This window comes from Camelus ferus, chromosome 27, assembly GCF_009834535.1.
Source record: "Camelus ferus isolate YT-003-E chromosome 27, BCGSAC_Cfer_1.0, whole genome shotgun sequence".
NCBI classification, from domain to species: domain Eukaryota; kingdom Metazoa; phylum Chordata; class Mammalia; order Artiodactyla; family Camelidae; genus Camelus; species Camelus ferus.
In genome coordinates, this window is record NC_045722.1 from 25,967,202 (window position 1) to 25,984,921 (window position 17,720).

The 17,720-nt window shown below is 46.9% G+C and overlaps 1 protein-coding gene and 1 long non-coding RNA gene across 4 annotated transcripts in view; one reads left to right on the forward strand and one right to left on the reverse strand.

The window, feature by feature from the left end:
• The window catches only part of GABRB3 (gamma-aminobutyric acid type A receptor subunit beta3), a 224,166-nt gene that overhangs the window by 3,831 nt on the left and 202,615 nt on the right, over positions 1–17,720 (reverse strand). For both annotated transcript variants that reach the window (XM_032469269.1, XM_032469268.1), the window contains exons 7-8: positions 17,218–17,370; positions 9,331–9,575 (exon numbers count right to left, since the gene is read on the reverse strand). In XM_032469269.1, the coding sequence (XP_032325160.1) occupies positions 9,331–9,575; positions 17,218–17,370 (398 nt within the window). The remainder of the gene's footprint in view (positions 1–9,330; positions 9,576–17,217; positions 17,371–17,720) is intronic.
• On the forward strand, positions 3,292–10,340 carry LOC116660276. 2 transcript variants are annotated; one of them, XR_004315723.1, is made up of 3 exons: positions 3,292–3,326; positions 8,962–9,034; positions 10,326–10,340. It is a non-coding gene; the product is annotated as an uncharacterized LOC116660276 (long non-coding RNA). The 2 variants fall into 2 exon arrangements; XR_004315722.1 differs by lacking the exon at positions 3,292–3,326 and having other exon boundaries at positions 7,377–9,034.

Below are 17,720 nucleotides of genomic sequence, written 5' to 3' on the forward strand. Positions count from 1 at the left end.
AAATTTCACGTTATGAATACAAGTCCTTATTGACGACAAAATCAAAGTGCTAATGCCTTTCACGAGGTTAACTTAGGTATTAGAACCATTTTCCACAACGACACACTGGAGAGAAACTGTACTCTCCCATTCCTTTTTGGAGTCAGCTTGTCCTCTTTCCTTTTTTCTTTTTTTTTTTTTTTTTTTTCTTTTTTAATTGAAGTGCAGTCAGTTACAGTGAGTCAGCCTCTGGTGCGCAGCAGTGTCCCAGTCACTCATATACATATGTATATCCGTTTTCATATTCTTCTTCATTAAAGGTTATTACAAGATATTGACTGTATTTCCCTGGGCTATACAGGAGAAACTTTTAACAAATCCATACTTTAAAATCCCTCTTATATCTAGTGGCTAACATTTGCAAATCTCAAACTCTCAAATTTATCCCTTCCCACCCCTCTTCCCCAGTAACTGTAAGATTGTCTACTGTGTCTGAGAGTCTGTTTCTGTTTTGTAGATGAGTTTATAGTATCCCTTTTTTTCTTTTGTTTTAGATTCCACATATGATGTCCCCTTTTCTGATGGTACAAAAATATCCAAATCACCATGAAGAAACAAGTGAGTGCTGTGATGAATGGACACTCCTGAAGATTCTGGCGGAGTAGTTGAAGACCACGCCCGGATACGGTCTCGCCCAGTCCAGGCCCTGGCAGGAGGCCTCCTTCTTAGGATCTGCGTTTAGGATAAGCTTAAGTCCCTTCTCACACTGGAGCCAAACTTTAAAATAACATTTTATCCTGTGCTAAATACAGCTTCAGACATTCCATGATCACGCCAGGGGTCCATGTGATTCGTTGATCTGCCGTGAAACGTTCATGGAGCAGGTCTGCAGCTGGCACCAGATGTGCAAGGGATGAGGTGGGGAGAGAAGACTGGGGGCCTGTGCTCATCCCGGAGCAGTGTCAGGACCACAGGAGGGATGCCTCCAGACCCCAAAGTGGCCCACGCACAGGAGCGGCTGCAAATACCCAGGGGCCACTCGGGCTCCGGCACCAAAAGACTCAGAGGTTGCCTGCCCCAAAGTGTGGGAATACCGTTCAGTTCTGCTCGGGGAAGGAGAGTTGTGGCCATCAGGAGGTTGCCCCTTCCTCCCCAGAGTGCGATACCTGACATGCAAAAGGGACTCCGAAAATGTAATTAAGATTATGGCCCTTAAAATAGAGAGATTAGCCTGAATTATTCAGATGGGCCCAATCTAACCTAGGAGACCTTGAAAATAGAGAACTTTCTCCAGCTGGAAGCAGAAAAGAAAATGAGAAAGATGGGAGTGGGGGAAATGGGGGAAGGACACAGATACATATATGCTTCTGTAAGAATAAAACACTGTTGAAATTAGAAAGAAAAAAAAAAAAAGAAAGAAAGAAAGATGCGGCAGAAGTTGAAAACCAGACAGATTTGAAGCGCAGGAAGACCTGGGTTCGCCCTTGACTGAGGGGACTGCGCTGGGAGCAAAGACGCCAGCCAGCTAGACAACGGGGCCTCAGTCCGACAACCACAAGGAACCATGGGCAGCAACCTCAATCAGTCTGGGGACAGATTTACGCCTAGTGTCTCCAAAAGGGAACACAGCCCAACTGGACCCTTGCTGCAGCCTCCTCAGACCCTCAGCAAGGAACCCAGCTGAGCCCCACTGCACCCAGACGTCCCACTGTCCCTCCCACTATGAGGCAATCTTTGCGTGTTGTCTTAGGTGGCGGTGTTTGTGGTCATTTGTTACGGCAGCAATCCTAACTCCTCTAGGAGGGAACAGGGAGCATTTCAGAGGGGGCTTGCATTTGAATTGGGCCTCAAAGAATGAGAAGGAAGTTCTCAGGCAAAGGCTTGAAGCATGACTCAGGTGTTTTGAGAAGGGCCGGCTAGGTGAGTGGGACTCAAGTCCTGGAGAGAATGGAGACACACACTCAATTCCTGGCACGTGCTAAGCTGGAGATGGAGGAGAGGACTGTCATTCTTAACGCTGCCACCATCATCTGCCTGTCACCTTATGGTTACCGGAAGGTCCACCTGGTGATGGACGGAAGCAGATCAGAGTCAAGCCATTAAAGGAGTTTGACCTCTACCCTTTAGGTAATGAGAAATAGAAGCGATTTCTAGGTTACAAAGTGACATATTTCTGAAACCCCGCTTAAGCAGCAGGATGAGGAATAAAAGATGGATTTGAGAGGAGAGAGGGAAGAGGGGGAACGTAGTTGGAGTCCCCTGCACTGGTCTCAGTTCCCTTAAGGGCAGCCTGGGAGTGAAACGCCAGGAGGCGCTACCTGCCCCCCACCAGCCACTGAAACCCATCTCAGCATCTCCTCTAGGCCACGCCAGACCCCTGGCATGTCCACAGCAGCGAAGATGCTCTGACACCACCTGGTCCAGGTCTGTGTCCCTGCAGTTAAGAGGGTGGGAAAGGAGTGCAGTTCCTCACCACCCTGCTCCCACCTGGTTTCCTGGCCCTTCCCGAGCTTCCTTCAGACACACTTGCAAGGTCCACACAGGGCACTGCAGCGTTAGCCTGGGTTGTGCCCAGTGTCCCCGCGTGATGAGTGATGAGTGCCCAGTGGGGATGGACCGCGGTCCATGGTCTCCCGTAGCCAGCCCACCGGGGATGCTGGGCCGTGCAGATGGACCAAGAGAACAGCGTACTCACTGGGGAGAGGCTTCTCAGGGACTCGCGCTTGGGCAAGGAGCAGAGCACTGACAGAACAACACTAGAGCTTTGTTCTTTTTTTTTTAATTCACTGGAGGGAAAAATTCAAATGGGGCTTGGATCTTGAAGTACTAAGAATGGTAGACCTTTCTAAGAGTTTGCAACTAGCCTTCTATTTCTGTTCTTTTTGTTACCTTGTCCTCGAATGTTTAGCTGCAAGACTCTCATAACAGAAAACTATTTTTTCTTGTTTTGAGGATCGATGAAGCATCCGGTGGTTTGGAGACTGAGTCACGTGGGAGGAGCAGCCTGACAAGGTAAATGAAGGTGTGGCTGAAACAGGACAGCAAAGGAAAGGCCAGCCACGCAGCAGGCACAGCAGGTCCCCTGCAGAGACCCCCGGGGCTGTGCGCGTGCTGGGGTCCCGGGAAGCAGCCACTCTCCCTAAGAACCTGCTTCGGAAGCTGTGGTCAGCTCGCTCCTAAGGCAAAAAGGAGGCGAGTGTGATGGGGTCAGAAGAGCTGGCTTTTACACTGAAGAGAGTTGAAAGCAAGATTGGAGCAGAAAGAAGCCTGTTTGTTTAACTTTTTTTACTTTATTGCATTGGAGGGGGTAGAGGTAATTAGGTTTATTTATTTGTTTTTTAATGGAGGTACTAGGGGTTGAACCCGGTACCTTGTGTATGCTAAGCACGCGCTCTACAACTGAGCTTTACCCTCCCCCTCTCTTCTTCTATTTTTTATCCCTCTGTCCCCCTTCCCCCCACCTCCCGCACCTTCCTTGGTGCCTTATGCCACAGGGAGTGAGCTGGATGGTGAGGGATGGAGCTGAGGGTCTTCCTGCAGAGGGAGCCAACCAGGGCAAGCCTGTTGACTTAGTTATTTTAGGATGGAGGTGCACATGTGGGACATCCCACCACATTCCTGATTTTTCCATCATGGCAGAAAACATACTAGGTTATCACTTAAAGAGATTTAATAAATCGAGACCACTTATCAAATTAGCTCAGTTAGATTTAATTTAACTTTTGTTTGTTTTGTTTTTGCTTTTTGGGGGGGAGGTAATTAGGGTTATTTATTTGATGGAGGCACTGGGGATTGAACCCAGGACCTCGTGTATGCTAAGCACACCCTCTACCACTGAGCTCTACCCAGCCCCGCCACCCAATTAGATTTAATTTAAATGTCCAACATTTAAACAGGGTTACTTAAATGGTGAGCTAATATGTTTAAAAATAAAATTTATCTTAAGTTGAGTCAGAAAATAACCAAAGGGAGAAGATGCTTGTTTTTTTTTAAGTCATAATGTAGAATTTATTCTTCTTAATGGTAACCGATTGGCTACATATTAATTCAACCCTCAGAAGACTGAAATTGTTTTCCTGAAGGCAGAAAAAAGAGGAAGCACTATTTAGCTCTGAAAATCTCTATATTCTATGTAGCAGTACACGAAGTACAACACTGCCATGGGGGAGGGCCCAGTCCTCCACTCGGGAAGGGGTGCGTCTCACTGGAAAGCACACGAAGGCTCTGGGTCCTTCCTCCTGGGTGTGTGTGCAAAGCCCCACCGCACACCTGCCCCGGACCGTGCCCTGTGCTCCTGCCATAAGAGATGGTTGTTGCTAAGTAACGGGGGTCTAGCAGGTGAGAGCTTCAAACTGTCAGCAAATACAGCTTTTAAAGTATCACACATTGCCCTTTATGCATGTTTTAAAATACATGTCAACAATACCATCTCTCTTTCTAGTTATCAAAAATACCATATGCAAAGCTCCTTTTGTCCAGATCTGGGGGGACGGGGAGGGGACAGTTCAGTGGAAGAGCACATGTTTAGCAAGCATGAGGTCCTGGGCTCAATCCCCAGTACCTCTATCAGAAGAAAGAAAGAGAGAGAGAAAGAGAGAGAGAAAAAAAGAAAGAAAGAAGGAAAGAAGAAAGAGGAGAGCGGGGAAGGGGAGGGAATGGGAGAGAGAAGACGGAAGAAAAGAACGAAGGAAAGAAAGAAAGAAAAGAAGAAAAGAACAGACACAGAAAAAAAATAACAGAATACAAACCTCCATAAGACCCTCCAAAGCCAGCCAGCCCCATCCCTCCCTCCTACCTCCTCCCTGTCACGCCTCCTTCAGCCCTCCGCTCCCTTCCTCCTCATCCCGACGAAGCGAAGCCCGCTAACGCTCTGCCCTCGTATCGCCTCCCGTCGCAGATCCAGCCCGACTCCCACCGGACCAGGCCTCCCGCAAAGACCGAGTCCTTCCGCCTCCCCCCCCCAGTCCTGCCCTGTCCGGTACGCCCTTCCCCGCCTCCTTTCCGCCCAAGGACGAAAGAGGAAGGAAAGAAAGAAGGAAAGAAAGAAAGAAAAGAAAGCAAGAAAGCAAAATCTAGAGGCTGATAATGACTGTATAGAACAGAAACATTAAATAAAGAAATGTCTTTTCTTAAAGGAGTACTTTGTATCACGTTTACTAGGTTGGACTTTGATGGTTCTAATGACTCAGTGTCTCACCCGACTTTATAAAAAGGTGTGTTTATGAACTGTCCCCTCTTCCCTCTAGGACAGTGAGAAAACGCGTGGGTGCAGTGGGACCTAACTGATGACAAACACCACTCATTCGTGGACGTGCATTCTCTGAGCACTTCCCACGTCCCAGCCAGGGCGCACACATTTTGGTGGATGCAGAGAACAGGGGGTGCCTAGGAGAGAGGGCACGGTGGCCCCGTGAAATGCGACCAGCACAGGGCGTGCGCCCTGGAGGCTGGGAGAACAGGGGCAAGACCCGCGTCCTGGAGCGGGGAGTGACAGAGGTGGGACGGGAACAAGCAGTAGGAAAATGAGGACAACATCATGGAGAAGGCGCCCAGCTCAGGTCTTGAAGGAGGGGAAGACGTGGAGGACAAGAGAGGGTTCTGGGAAGAGAGACTCAAAGGCCAGGAGACCATGAGGTGTGTGGTGATTCCAGGAAGCCGCAGGGAGAGTGAGGACACCAGGAAGGAAGGTCAACTGAGCGTTGAGTTGATTTTTCAAGATTTGCTGACAAATCTGTGTAAATCAGTATCCTGTCTTCCCTCGTCCCTTGTGGCCAGTTTGGGGCATTTGGGAAAGGACTTGAGGAGGGTGGGGTCTAAGTCTGTGCCCTTGGATTGTCATAAAGGAAACCCACTTGAGGGAAGCCAAACTCAGCGTCATCAGTGTTTACAAAAGCGGGGTGCTCCCGGTGCTCTGACACCGTGGCTGCCGTGTGGCTGTTTGCCACGGTCCCATCACTCCATTTCAGAGCGAGTGAACAGCTCCGATGACTCAGTCACGCTGAAAGGAAGCCATTCGAGCAATCTAGTTCGGCTGCTTATGACACAGTTTTACAGTCTGCATTGTTTTCATTTAAACATGAAACCCATGTGTAGAAATTTCCACCAAAATTACTAGAAGGTGGGTTTTCTTTCCCTGAAAGAATGAAAGACTATCAAAATCTGTTAAACCGTAGAAACTGAACATTGTAAACAAATATTTCCAGAAAAGATGATACTCTTTCCCTATCTAGAATTTAACTCTTAAAACAGATGGAGGTGATTGAGAGTGAAACACACAACTGAAATGCCCTGTGTAGAATGGCAGGTGAGGACGCGTGATTTCTGAAGCATTTCATGGATCCTCCTTATTCTGGGGACTTTGTCTCATATCCAGGATAATTAGCCTCATTGATTTCCACGAGGTTTTTCTTCCTGCCCTGTAACCTGGACACATGCAAACATTCAAAGATGACAAACATCTCGTGTGGAATGCATCCCAGAGGGACTCGCTTTTTTCAAGAATCTGTCACCAGACTGGCACATTGGTGATGTCTCATTTCCTCCTTACCTTCAAGCTTCAAAATAAGTAAAATACTCTAGTTTTAGGAAAATACGATGTGTCATACGAGGAATGATGTCAAGCCTGCAGCATTGAATCCTTGGCAAGAATGATGACTTTCTGCCACTTCATGAAATTCAAATACCATTTGGTCAATTTGTGAAATATCACAAGGCTTGTAACCATAGTACCTGCATTGCAACCAAGGACTAAGTCTTGGGTACAGAAGCAACTGAGGAACAAACAGAGGTTAAGCATGCGTAAATTAAGGTCAAGATTTTCATCACACTGCCAGTCTGAAGGGAAATTAAGTGACCGTGTGATGATGAATTAAGTACTAAGTTAAAACAGAGTTCAGCCACTAAGTGTCAGGAAGACCTACTCCTGGTTTGACAGTGGGGTCAGCAGTGCCGTGGTCCCAAAGGCAGCTGCTGGTGGCATAGGTCGTCTTGGTGGCTGACAGGGCCCCTGAGGACACTGCCCTGACATCCTGTTCAGGACACACGGACAGTGGTCTCAGGAGAGACAATGACAGCCCCAGCCCTTCCTGTCACCCAGGGTCCATCAATCCAAGGACAGCTGCAGCCCCCAAGCCTCGGGGCTCCCGTGTAGGACAGAGGGGCTCTCTGAGGCCATTGCTGGCTGCACTGACACACAGCCCCGAGACACAGCCCCGAGAGTGAATGAGTGAATAATTGTAATTACAAAGGACTCCAGAAGCTGCTGGCCTGTGCCGTGCTGCATTAAATTTGTGATTCTTTTCTCACTTTCTTTTCATTCATCTGTACCATCTGACAAAAAAAAAAAAAAAAAAAACCAAAACACCAAACAAACAAAAGAAAATTTTAAAACAGGGAGGGTATAGCTGAGTGGTAGAGCACGTACCTAGCACGCACAGGGTCCTGGGTTCAATGCCCAGCACCTCCATCCAAATAAACAAATACCTACTTAGCTCCCCCCAAACAAACAAAAAAACCACACATCTGTGCCACGTGGTATGAACTTTTGGGAGGTTCATCTCTACTTTAAAATTATCACTGAATTCTTAGGAGTAGTCAGCCACAAATCTTCCTGTTTATCTTTGAGAGCATCAAATATGCATTTACAACTAGCAGACGTGCAGGTGGATGTTAACGTCAAACCGTCAGGGCTGATATCTACAATTACAGGTTTTTTAAAATGTGAGTATGTTACAGGCTTTAACAAAACTGCTGGGGAAACAAGGAAGTTTTCAGAAAAACAATCAAAAATGGACTCACGAATTTCCCTCTGCATCTGATTTATAACATATTATAATGTATATTTCTACAAGCTGCTTAATTTTCTCTGTGGATATATAGAGGTTTGGGTGTTGTCTCTTTTTGTTTTAAAATATAAGCTTCACATACAAAAAGGTATTTCTGTAGCACAACAATTCGACCTTTCTAAAAGAGTTTCATTTAGAAGAAAAGAAATAAATTGGTAATCCGTTTAAATAATGAGGGAATTTGGAAGAGCAGCACCGTATGTGCATGTGTCTGTGTGATGGAAACAATAATGATACGATGAATTCCAGTTGCCTTGGAAACAGCATGACCGAAGCATATTGTGTATTCATAGTAAGAGGTGGGCCTATTTAGAAACATACCAGTATAGTACAAAGTCTACTTTCCAGGAAGAAATTCCTATCATGTTGCCTGTGGAAGCCTGATTTTATTCACAGATTCTGGTTTCTCCGACCAGCTCTATGTACGTTTTGCTGAAAGGATGGGAACTACTTAGAACCATTCATTCATTCATGAACGTCTAGGGACCTATTCTGGGGCCACGGACACAACACTGCTCCAGGGTGGTGCTTTGTTCCTGCAGAGCTCCGAGCCGGCCACGCACCAAGAGCCCCACAAAGAGCAAGGAAACCTTATGGGCTTGAGAAATAGTAAGTTTAGCAAGAAGAATTTAAAAGTAAAGAAATGGAAGGACCAGCCCAGCAGGGAGATGGGTGGAAGCGTATTTCTGAGGACTTGAAAGGAAGCAAGAGATAGAAAGATAAAGACAAAGTTTTATAGAAACAATAGTGTGCTGTCACTGAGGTACTGTTTATAATCATAATAACATATTGCTTTTATTTTAAAAAACTACACTGAAACGACATCAAATTGCAAAGTTAGTAGTTGGAAGGGTGTAGAGAGTAAGCTGAGGTGGGCTGAAGGGGGACCTAACTGATGCCCTCCTCTGGGTACGGAGCCCCTGGGACCTAGAGCAGGGTCTGCTGGCCCTGGCATCCTGCTTAACACATCCATGGGAGCCCTGGGACAGCCACTGCTCCTGCCCTGCACTGGGGACCATGGCGGCCGGCCAGAGGATGGACAGGAGAAGGGCTGCGGCATGCTGGGTAATCACATGTGTAACTGGACACTAAAGGAATACTACAATGCTGTGAAAAATACTTTTTTTAAAAAATGGAGGTACTGGGAATTGAACCCAGGACCTTGTGCATGCTAGACATGGACACTACCACTGAGATATATTCTCCCCCTGGTGAAAAATGTTTTTGTCTGTCAAGTTTAGGTCCCAGGCCCCAGAGTTTCATTCATTCTGATCTTCACATGTCTTTTTCTTTTCATAGGAAACTGGGAAGCTCTTGGCTTCTCCAACTTCTGCACTGATTTTGGTTTTATATCCAACTTGGTGACTTGCAGAGGCAACACTGCAGGCTGTGACCCACAAGCCCACATGCCTGAGACCCAAAGGTCATGCAGCTGGAGCATCTGATGAGCTGCAGGGGCAGGGGGTCCGGGAAAGGTGGGGTGGGGGGCCCAGAAGGGGAGGCCTACCCGGTTGCTTTCACTCTTTGAACGGTCATTCTTCGCCTTGGCGGTCTTTTCTGCAAGCTTCTTCTGCCTTTGAGGGCCTCTTCCAAAGAAAATGTAGTTGACGAAGGCGTACTCCAGAAGGGCCAGAAACACAAAGACAAAGCAGCCCATGAGGTACATGTCAATGGCTTTGACATAGGGGATTTTGGGCAGCGTCTCCCGAAGGTGCGTGTTGATCGTCGTCATGGTCAGCACGGTGGTGATTCCTGTAAGAGAAACGGAAGGGTGAGAGGCTGCACCTCCTCCCCCAGGTCCTCACCTCTCACTCTCCTTCTTTATTTTCTCAAACAGCTTGAAGTCGTTGGAAATAATGGACTGAATATTATTGGGTGATCAACTATATTCAATACCTTATAGTAAAACCTATAATGAAAAAGAATATGAAAAGGAATATATGTATGTATATGTATGACTGAAACATTATGCTGAACCCCAGAAATTGACACCTTGTAACTGACTATACTGAAAACTGACCATACTACAAACATGATGCTACACACAAGAAACTGACATACGTAAACTGACTATGCTTCAATAAAAAAATGCAATAGAATACAAAATGCATTGTGTGGTCTGCAGGTCACACCACAGACAGGGAGCTGACTTCTCTTAAGCCCAGGGCAACACCTCCCAGCACACCTGGCCCGTGGATGAGGAAGGGTTGGGGCAAAGCAGAGGCTGCTCTGCCTGAAAGCTGGAGGAAATAAAAATAAACCCATAGTTTATCATAAAACACTACATGTCTGGATGAGAAGTTCCAGGAAGAATGAATCTATGAAGAATCTAAGAATGTAAGGCATGATGGGAGAGGCAAGGCCATGAGTGGGGATCCGTGATCCTGCCCATCAGAAGAAAACGGCTCTTCCTGTTAGCTAGTTAAATAAGTGAGAGCCCCAGGCAGACAGATGGAGTGTGCCCGCCTCCAGCATAGAGGGGCTTTACCTCCTCTAAGTGAGTGCCAGCAAGAAACTCGTTAGGACCTGACAGCCATGACTGCATGGGAGCGACAAGGACCTAACTGGACGTAACCCAGTGCTCATTGTGATATCGTTAGCATGGTGGTTTAGGACCCACCCACCCCTGGTTTTTTCTGTGTGCTTCATGGGTAAGGACATGTGCAAAAGGGGACAGACATGACTAAGCCCTCCAGGGACAAGAGCCATCAATCAATCAAGAGACCACCTCTAAGTGAGGGTCTAAGAGAAGGGGCAAAGAGCACTGCCATCTGCCCTCGGATCAGCCCGCCGCCAGTTCTTGCAGGTGTACTTTGGCTCTATTAATAAAATCTTTAAAATCTTTCACAACACAGCACTTAAGTCTCCTGTCTGAATTCTTCTCTTTCAGGTAAGACAAGAACCGAGGTCTTTTTCCTTTCCCCCTTTGGGGTGACACTGCCACGAGGCCATATGAAGCAAGGGGAATGAGGCAATGACTTAAAACCATTCAGGACATGATCCAGCCCTGAGTGCAAAGACGGGGAATGTCTGAGTGAAGCCTCTGGGGACAGATGACCTCACAGAGTGACTTCCCTTCTCAACTAAGACAGAGGGTACATAATATGCTCAGGACAGGTCAAGGGTTAATGATTTGACTCAAAGCACGGCATCTTACCATGCTCTCGGGCAACTGATCAGATCCTAGGGTTTTTTTCCTTTTCATGTCATTATTTTGAATTCTCTAGATAGTATCGTGTGAATAATCTCATTTTTCCCTAATGGAGCTAAGTTTTATCTCTAACAACAAGCAAGGAACAAACTTTGTAATTCTCCCGTAGCACTGGGCATGTTCTTGGTGAACAAAGATTCCACATCGATGACCTGAAGCCACAGAGAGCAGAGGACACGCTGGCTGGTGACGTGACCTGAGCTTTTTGAGCTGAGTGAAGCCACACACACGTGGAGGAATGGGCTGTACCACTCACTTCTTGGTGGGATGGGCATTACTGAAGCTGGCCTGTTCTTTCTGACACAGTACTTTTGAAATATTAAGATGCCTCCCCAAAGCAAGGCAGCTCCAAAGAGTCAGCTCTTTTCTACCCAGGCAGCTCATGCCATGGAATGCGATTACTCACGTGCCTTCCAGGACCCAAAGGAGAGGGTCACTGCTAGTCAGGCCTTCCCTCAAAAAGGTGAGAGCCTCAGCCATGGTCCTTTGGTCACAGTAACTCAAAAAACCAATGATGTCACCAAGACCAGAAGATCATGCAGGCCCAAGAGGTTGAATCTCCCTCTTCGCACAGTCTCACCAGACCATTTCTCCAACTCCCCAGACCCCCACCCAACTCTCCAGGAGAGAGGGTGGGTTTATTAAGCATCTTACTTTGATGCCCTCTGGATTCCCATACCACCCTTGGAGGAGCGCCAGGCCGCAGAGCTTCCCGCACTCACGCCCCCCTGGAGAAGATGTAACCGAGCAGGACCCCATGGGGCCTTCCCGGGACAGACCCCTCCGCCACATCCTCTGCTGCAGCTCCTCTCTGAAGGACCCAGATACTAGTATCTCATGTAGATTTCCTGAGTTTTTCACATGCTGAAAGCCACCACCAAAAGGAAGACATTAACTGCTTGATTGAGAGCACGTGGCCCCCAGACCTTCTGGCACCCGGGGGTTGACAGTGTTAATGCCCTGTGACCCCAACATCAACCAATCAGAGGACTGTGCGCCAGCTCATCAGGTGCCCTGCGACACCCCCTCCCTCACCTGCCTTTAAGTATGCTTTGCTGAAACCCTTCGGGGAGTTCGGGGTTTTCTTGGGCACGAGCCACCCCGTCCTCCTTGCTCGGCCCTGCAGTAAACCTTTCTCTGCTCCAAACTCTGACGTTTCAGTTTGTTTGGCCTCATGGTGCAGCGGGTGCACGAACTTGCCCTCGGTAACAAAGAGGCAAGAAGGCCAGGCTTCTGTCCTCAAACACGTGCTCCCTCCACCCGGCTCTGACCTGCTGTAAAAGAGGAGGGAAGTGCAGAATGGAACTGTCTTTACCTCTGACTGCCAACAATGTCCACTGATGGAATCTAAGGAAATCGGTATTTTAAGAGTCCCCTTTAATATAAAATTCCTGTGCACCTGGGGATTTTTAAAATTTGAAAATGGCAATGCGATCATCACAGTTTACAAAGACAAGCAAAACACCATGCAGATGCTACAAAATTAGGTGCTCTCTCAGCCTTCAAAAATTTTGTAATGTTGTTGCCACAACTTATTTTTGTTTTTCCTTCCAAATGGACTTTGGAGAGTGCCCTGCCTTAGTCACTGCTTTTGGCTCTCCAGTTGACTATTCTGAGTGAGTATGTGTTAACACGAGCCTCAGGAGATGTCCCCAGGAAATGGGCTAAAGGAACACAGGGCAGGGACAGCCAGCACACGGAACGGGAGCTCATCCTGGTGCATGTGGCCGTGGGGACAATGGGCAGGGACGCTGGCCTCAGGCCCATCACCCCCGGCTCCAGGAGTCCCTGAGGAGTAAGGCTTGGCGGTGACTCTTTCCAGGGTAGGCTCATGAGACCTCTCAGCTTAGAAGACCACACATTCACTGATGCTTGGTACCCTACTTCCTATCCGGATAACTGGACTGTGGTGGACAGCAGGGGTTCACAGCCTGGACAGTAGGACCACACAGCCCAGCCAGAAAGCCCAGCTGTGCCACGTCCCAGCAGCACGACCTGAGCGAGCCTTGATGGGTCCACAAAGCTGCTGTGAAGTTTAAACACAGCAGTGACTGGATCATGGTAACTGGCATCGTTAACACTCACGACAAATGTGATCATCGCCAGCATTACAGAAAAATACGCTCTCTGATAGTCTCCAGTTTCTTGGCAGGAGACCCAGTCCTGGCAGCACTGCCTTGAACTTCCGATCTCCAAGGGAACCCCGTCGGACTGCAGAGCGGGAGACGGCTAAGTGGTGCCCTTCTGCGTTCTTTGAACATTTACCAACCAGTTAAGTCTTGATAATTATTAGCCTCAGTTTATTTCTCATTAATATTATGTTAATGAAATATTATATTTGAAAAGCTGTGTTTATAATAAAAATATAATTTATACCATTTAATCAAAAGATAGTTTTTCTTCTTTATGATCAAGATAATGTGGCCTAAGTGATTTTAGTATAAATTTCCACTTCCAGAAGGATCAATATTATTATTCACTGATAAGTGGACTTCAGGGGTTTTGAGGAAACCGTGAAGACCGTGTAATTACAACTCCCAACTTTGCAGTCTGGTAGCTTCCAACACGAATGGTTAACAGAGGTAGAGGGCAGACCCTGGGCAGCAGAAGCATGAAATGCTGAAGCACACGGGGCATCTGCGCAGCACAGCTGGGTGAAGAGCCAGCGTCTCCCTTCTCAACAGAGAGACAATCGTGGACAACTCCAGGCCTGACAGAGCCCGTGCTAGAGGGACCATGCCCCGGGGTCTTCACTGAGCCTCCCTCCGTGCAGACCTGCATCACGCAGACCTCATCTCAGACCTCGTTTAGAAGCCGGGAGCTCTCACCACTGTGCAGCCAATCAGGATGAAGGCAAACAGCACTCTTAGCCTTTCAAAGCCTTTCAGCAAGACATGGGAGTGGGGCTGGGGGAGGGGGAGTTCTCCAGTCAAAGCCCTCCAAACCAGGGCTATATCCCCTCCAAAAAGCACTGAGCACATTGGCATCTTAAAGATTCAGAGAGACCCCTCAATCAGAATAACCAATAATAACTCTCTGCTATGATTTAAAAAAAAAAAACCATCATTTTTACAACCAAATAACGCTTCTGTGTAACACATGTCTATTGACACTGTAGGAATCACCTGTCGTGGTTAAGGGAGGGGGCCCTGGAGTCAAATTGGATTAAAATCTCTCTTCTGACACTTAATCTTACAAGGCTTTGTATCAGCTCTGACTCACTTTCTGACCTCACTTTCCCGCTCTGTAAAATGGGAACAGTAACACTGCCTACCGTGCTTTGGATTGCCTGCATGATGGATAAGGTAACCACCCTCACCGCCCTGCAGAGAACCTGGCCCCTCGGTATTTGGTAAGTTTCAGCCTTAATGATGATTGCTGTTGTTACTCTGGGTTCATGATACACTTTCCCTTCACCAGCTGGAGTCGTCCAGCGGGTACTCCCCAAGTTGTGCACAGACCCAGGCTCAGGGACCGTGCCTTGTGGGGGAAGAACCTGGGACAGAGGGAGTGAGAGTGCTGGCATCCCACATTCACAGCTGGGCCTGTGGGACTTCTTTCTGGCCAGACACTGCAGCTCAAAGATCACAGCTTCCTAGACCTCCTGGCCTCAGGTCCACCCCGATACTGGTAGTCACCCATTCACTACTGCCTTCACGTCTTCCTCCCAGACTTCTGACATCAGTCAGAACCCGGCACACCTCCAGCAGTAATGCCTCAGCAACCCTGGGCATGATGTGGGAAGCTCCATGAAGATGACGGCAGGACCCCCAGGCAGGGCCACTACCGTCCTGCCAGCACCATTTGGTTCCCTGGCCCAGCAGCATTATATCACTTTTTAAACTCTGAAACAGTTTACTTCTAGGAAAGCGGAACTTACCCCTAAGATTCTATTGGTTCTCTAAAGTAACTCCTGATTGGTCCATTTGTGGTGCTTCATTTACCTGGAGCTCATTCCTGATTGGTCCATTTCTCTCACACCTGATTGGTCCATTTCTACAAAGCTTGTTCCTAATTAGTCACCTTTGTTATATCTTATTTGTATATGATGTTACAAAATGTTGCAAAGTGTAGACTGGCAGCCTATAAAAGCCTCTGTAAACCTACAGACGGGGTCCAAAGCTTGGAGTGTTAACTCCTCTGGGCCTGCTGGCTTAATAAACCTGAGCTCTCCAACCTCCAAGTGCTGCTTGGTCTCTCGCTTGGATCCAGGTTGCTGTCACAACTGAGCTGTAACACTGAGCTGTAACACACTTTTCTACAATAGGCAGACCATCTCTTTGTCCCAGCAAAACTACAGAAGGATGATTTAGGTTTATAGTAATCATGCCATGTTGTTAAGAAAAAGTGGAATCTACTTTTATACACTATAATGAGGTTGTGTCCACTATAACCCACTCCAGCTGGATCATTTTTTTAATATTGTGGGAGACAGTGTTTTACAATTAAGGAGCTATAGAGTCTGTATTATCTAGAAAATCGAGAAATTCACGTTTTCAGTACATCACACTTCCAGTGATGCCAGATAATTATGGTTCTTTGGTACTTGTAATTCTGTGATTACCTCAAAATGACGGATTCTCTGAGGCAGATTCACTGAAAGCTCACAGAACATCAACTTCTGATCTTCGTTATTTTTTTTTTAAAGAGGGGTGATGGGGTGGTAATTAGGTTTATTTATTTATTTTTTTTAGTGGAGGTACAGGGGATTGAACCCAGGACCTTGTGCTTGCCAGGCACGTGCTCTACCACTGAGCTACACCCTCCCTTCTGGGTTTCTGATCTTTAATTCAGGCCTCTTACAGGTTCGGGGAGGGGGGTCTCAGAAATTCTGCACTTGTGGATTTTATACAGTCTTTTTCTTAAAGAGACCCCTCTGATGTATTAGCTAACAGTTCCACAAAATTTGGGTCTGCCCCTGCAAATTCATTTTAGCTCTGAACTTTCTGGGTGAGAAGAGAAAACAGCTGGACAAAGAGTAATCTAGTAATATTAATAACATCAGCAAGAAAAAAAAGCAAAACCTACAGCAAACACCAATGTTACAAGGTAACATGTGCGGGCTGTAAAAAACCCTGAAGGTTTTTTTTTGGGAGAAAGCTTACCATACCCATTAGATGTAGATTAATGATTAATACAGCACTTTCTATTTTTTAATACTCTATTCTTCTTACAGTGTTTTGATATTCACCGAACACCTTAAAAATAGGTATCCAGGTCACCATGGTACGTTACTTCACGAGGAAAAAAAATCTGATCTTGAATCTGCGCAAGTCATGTATCTGTGGGTCTAAACCAGGCATCCAGTCCACACGTGTATACACATTCCCCTGGAAGCAAAATGCTAATCAACTTCACTTCCTGGGAAAACACAGTAAATAGAAAGAGGAAGAAACAGGAGCAACTGGATCCCCGATTCTTAAGCTTCTCTGTGGGGTGCCCAGCAAATGTGTTGTAATTCTTTCCCATCAATTCTGAAAGGTATTATTGACGATTTCACTTCCAGGAAATAAACTCAACCCTACCCAAAGAAGGGATGGGCTGGACAACTGCTCCTCACTCTGCACTTACTAAAATGTACTTAAATGATTATTTTGTCCATGAAGGTTCATAACAATTAATTCAGTAGAGAAGACTGTTTTCTAAAAATCTAAGCCTTCCCTTAATTATCAAAAAATACTAGAAATAATACTGTAACACACAATACACACTGTACATCAGCTAACAGTCCAGCTGTCAAATGACCAGTGACCAGAAAAGGTCACTAGAACTCTTGGGATTCTCTCAGCATCTAATAACGTATTTGAATGCTCATTAATTTGTGTAATTCCAATTATATGGTATAACATTTGACTTTTTCTGACTTAAAAAAGAATGCACAATTAATCAAGTCTTCTTTCTGGGCCACATAATAATTTTGAACAGGAGATGTTAATCCTTGCTTTAAAATTAGTATCAAAAATAGTTTTATTATGCAAATATTCAGCAAGCATATTTTCCCTTTCGTGGGCATGAAAGTTCCCATTTGAGCCTTCTAATTAAATACGCATCAAGGGAGTCATGCATGAAATTAGTGTTTCAAGATAAAAAGTGGCTCTGTGGGCAAGACTGGTGTCATGAGGTCAGAAAAGCCGTGTTGAAATAAACTTCCCATTTCAGGTATCATTTTCAAAGAGCACGTACCAAGGGCAACTCTGGCCGCAGATGCATCGTAATTGATCCAGAAGGACACCCAGGAGAGAATCGTAATGAGGATGGAGGGCATGTAGGTCTGGAGAATGAAGTAGCCAATGTTTCTCTTCAGCCGGAAGCTCAGAGAGAGCCGAGGGTAGGCACCTGCGGGGAACAGACAGGGTTACGCTGCGGGGCGGACGCGGCGGCGGGCGAGAGCTCGCAGGGCTGCCCTGCTCAACGGCAGGCGCCGGGCAAGCCCAGGACGCGGGGAGGGGTCCACAGCCATGCAACCTGCCTCCCTCCGTCTGCCGGACGGTCTTCACAGAGAAACCGGCAGAGGAATGATTTGCAGTCGGCGCATGAGGTCACGACGAGGCTTCTCTTCTAAGGTGAGATGCTGAGAACTACCCCCGAGAAAACTTCGGGAAAGCTTTTCGCTTCGCCTAGGGAACAGTGCCAGCTATCCTGTTTATTTTTCAGTTAATGGTCCCCTTCCTCCCCACTGCAGATCC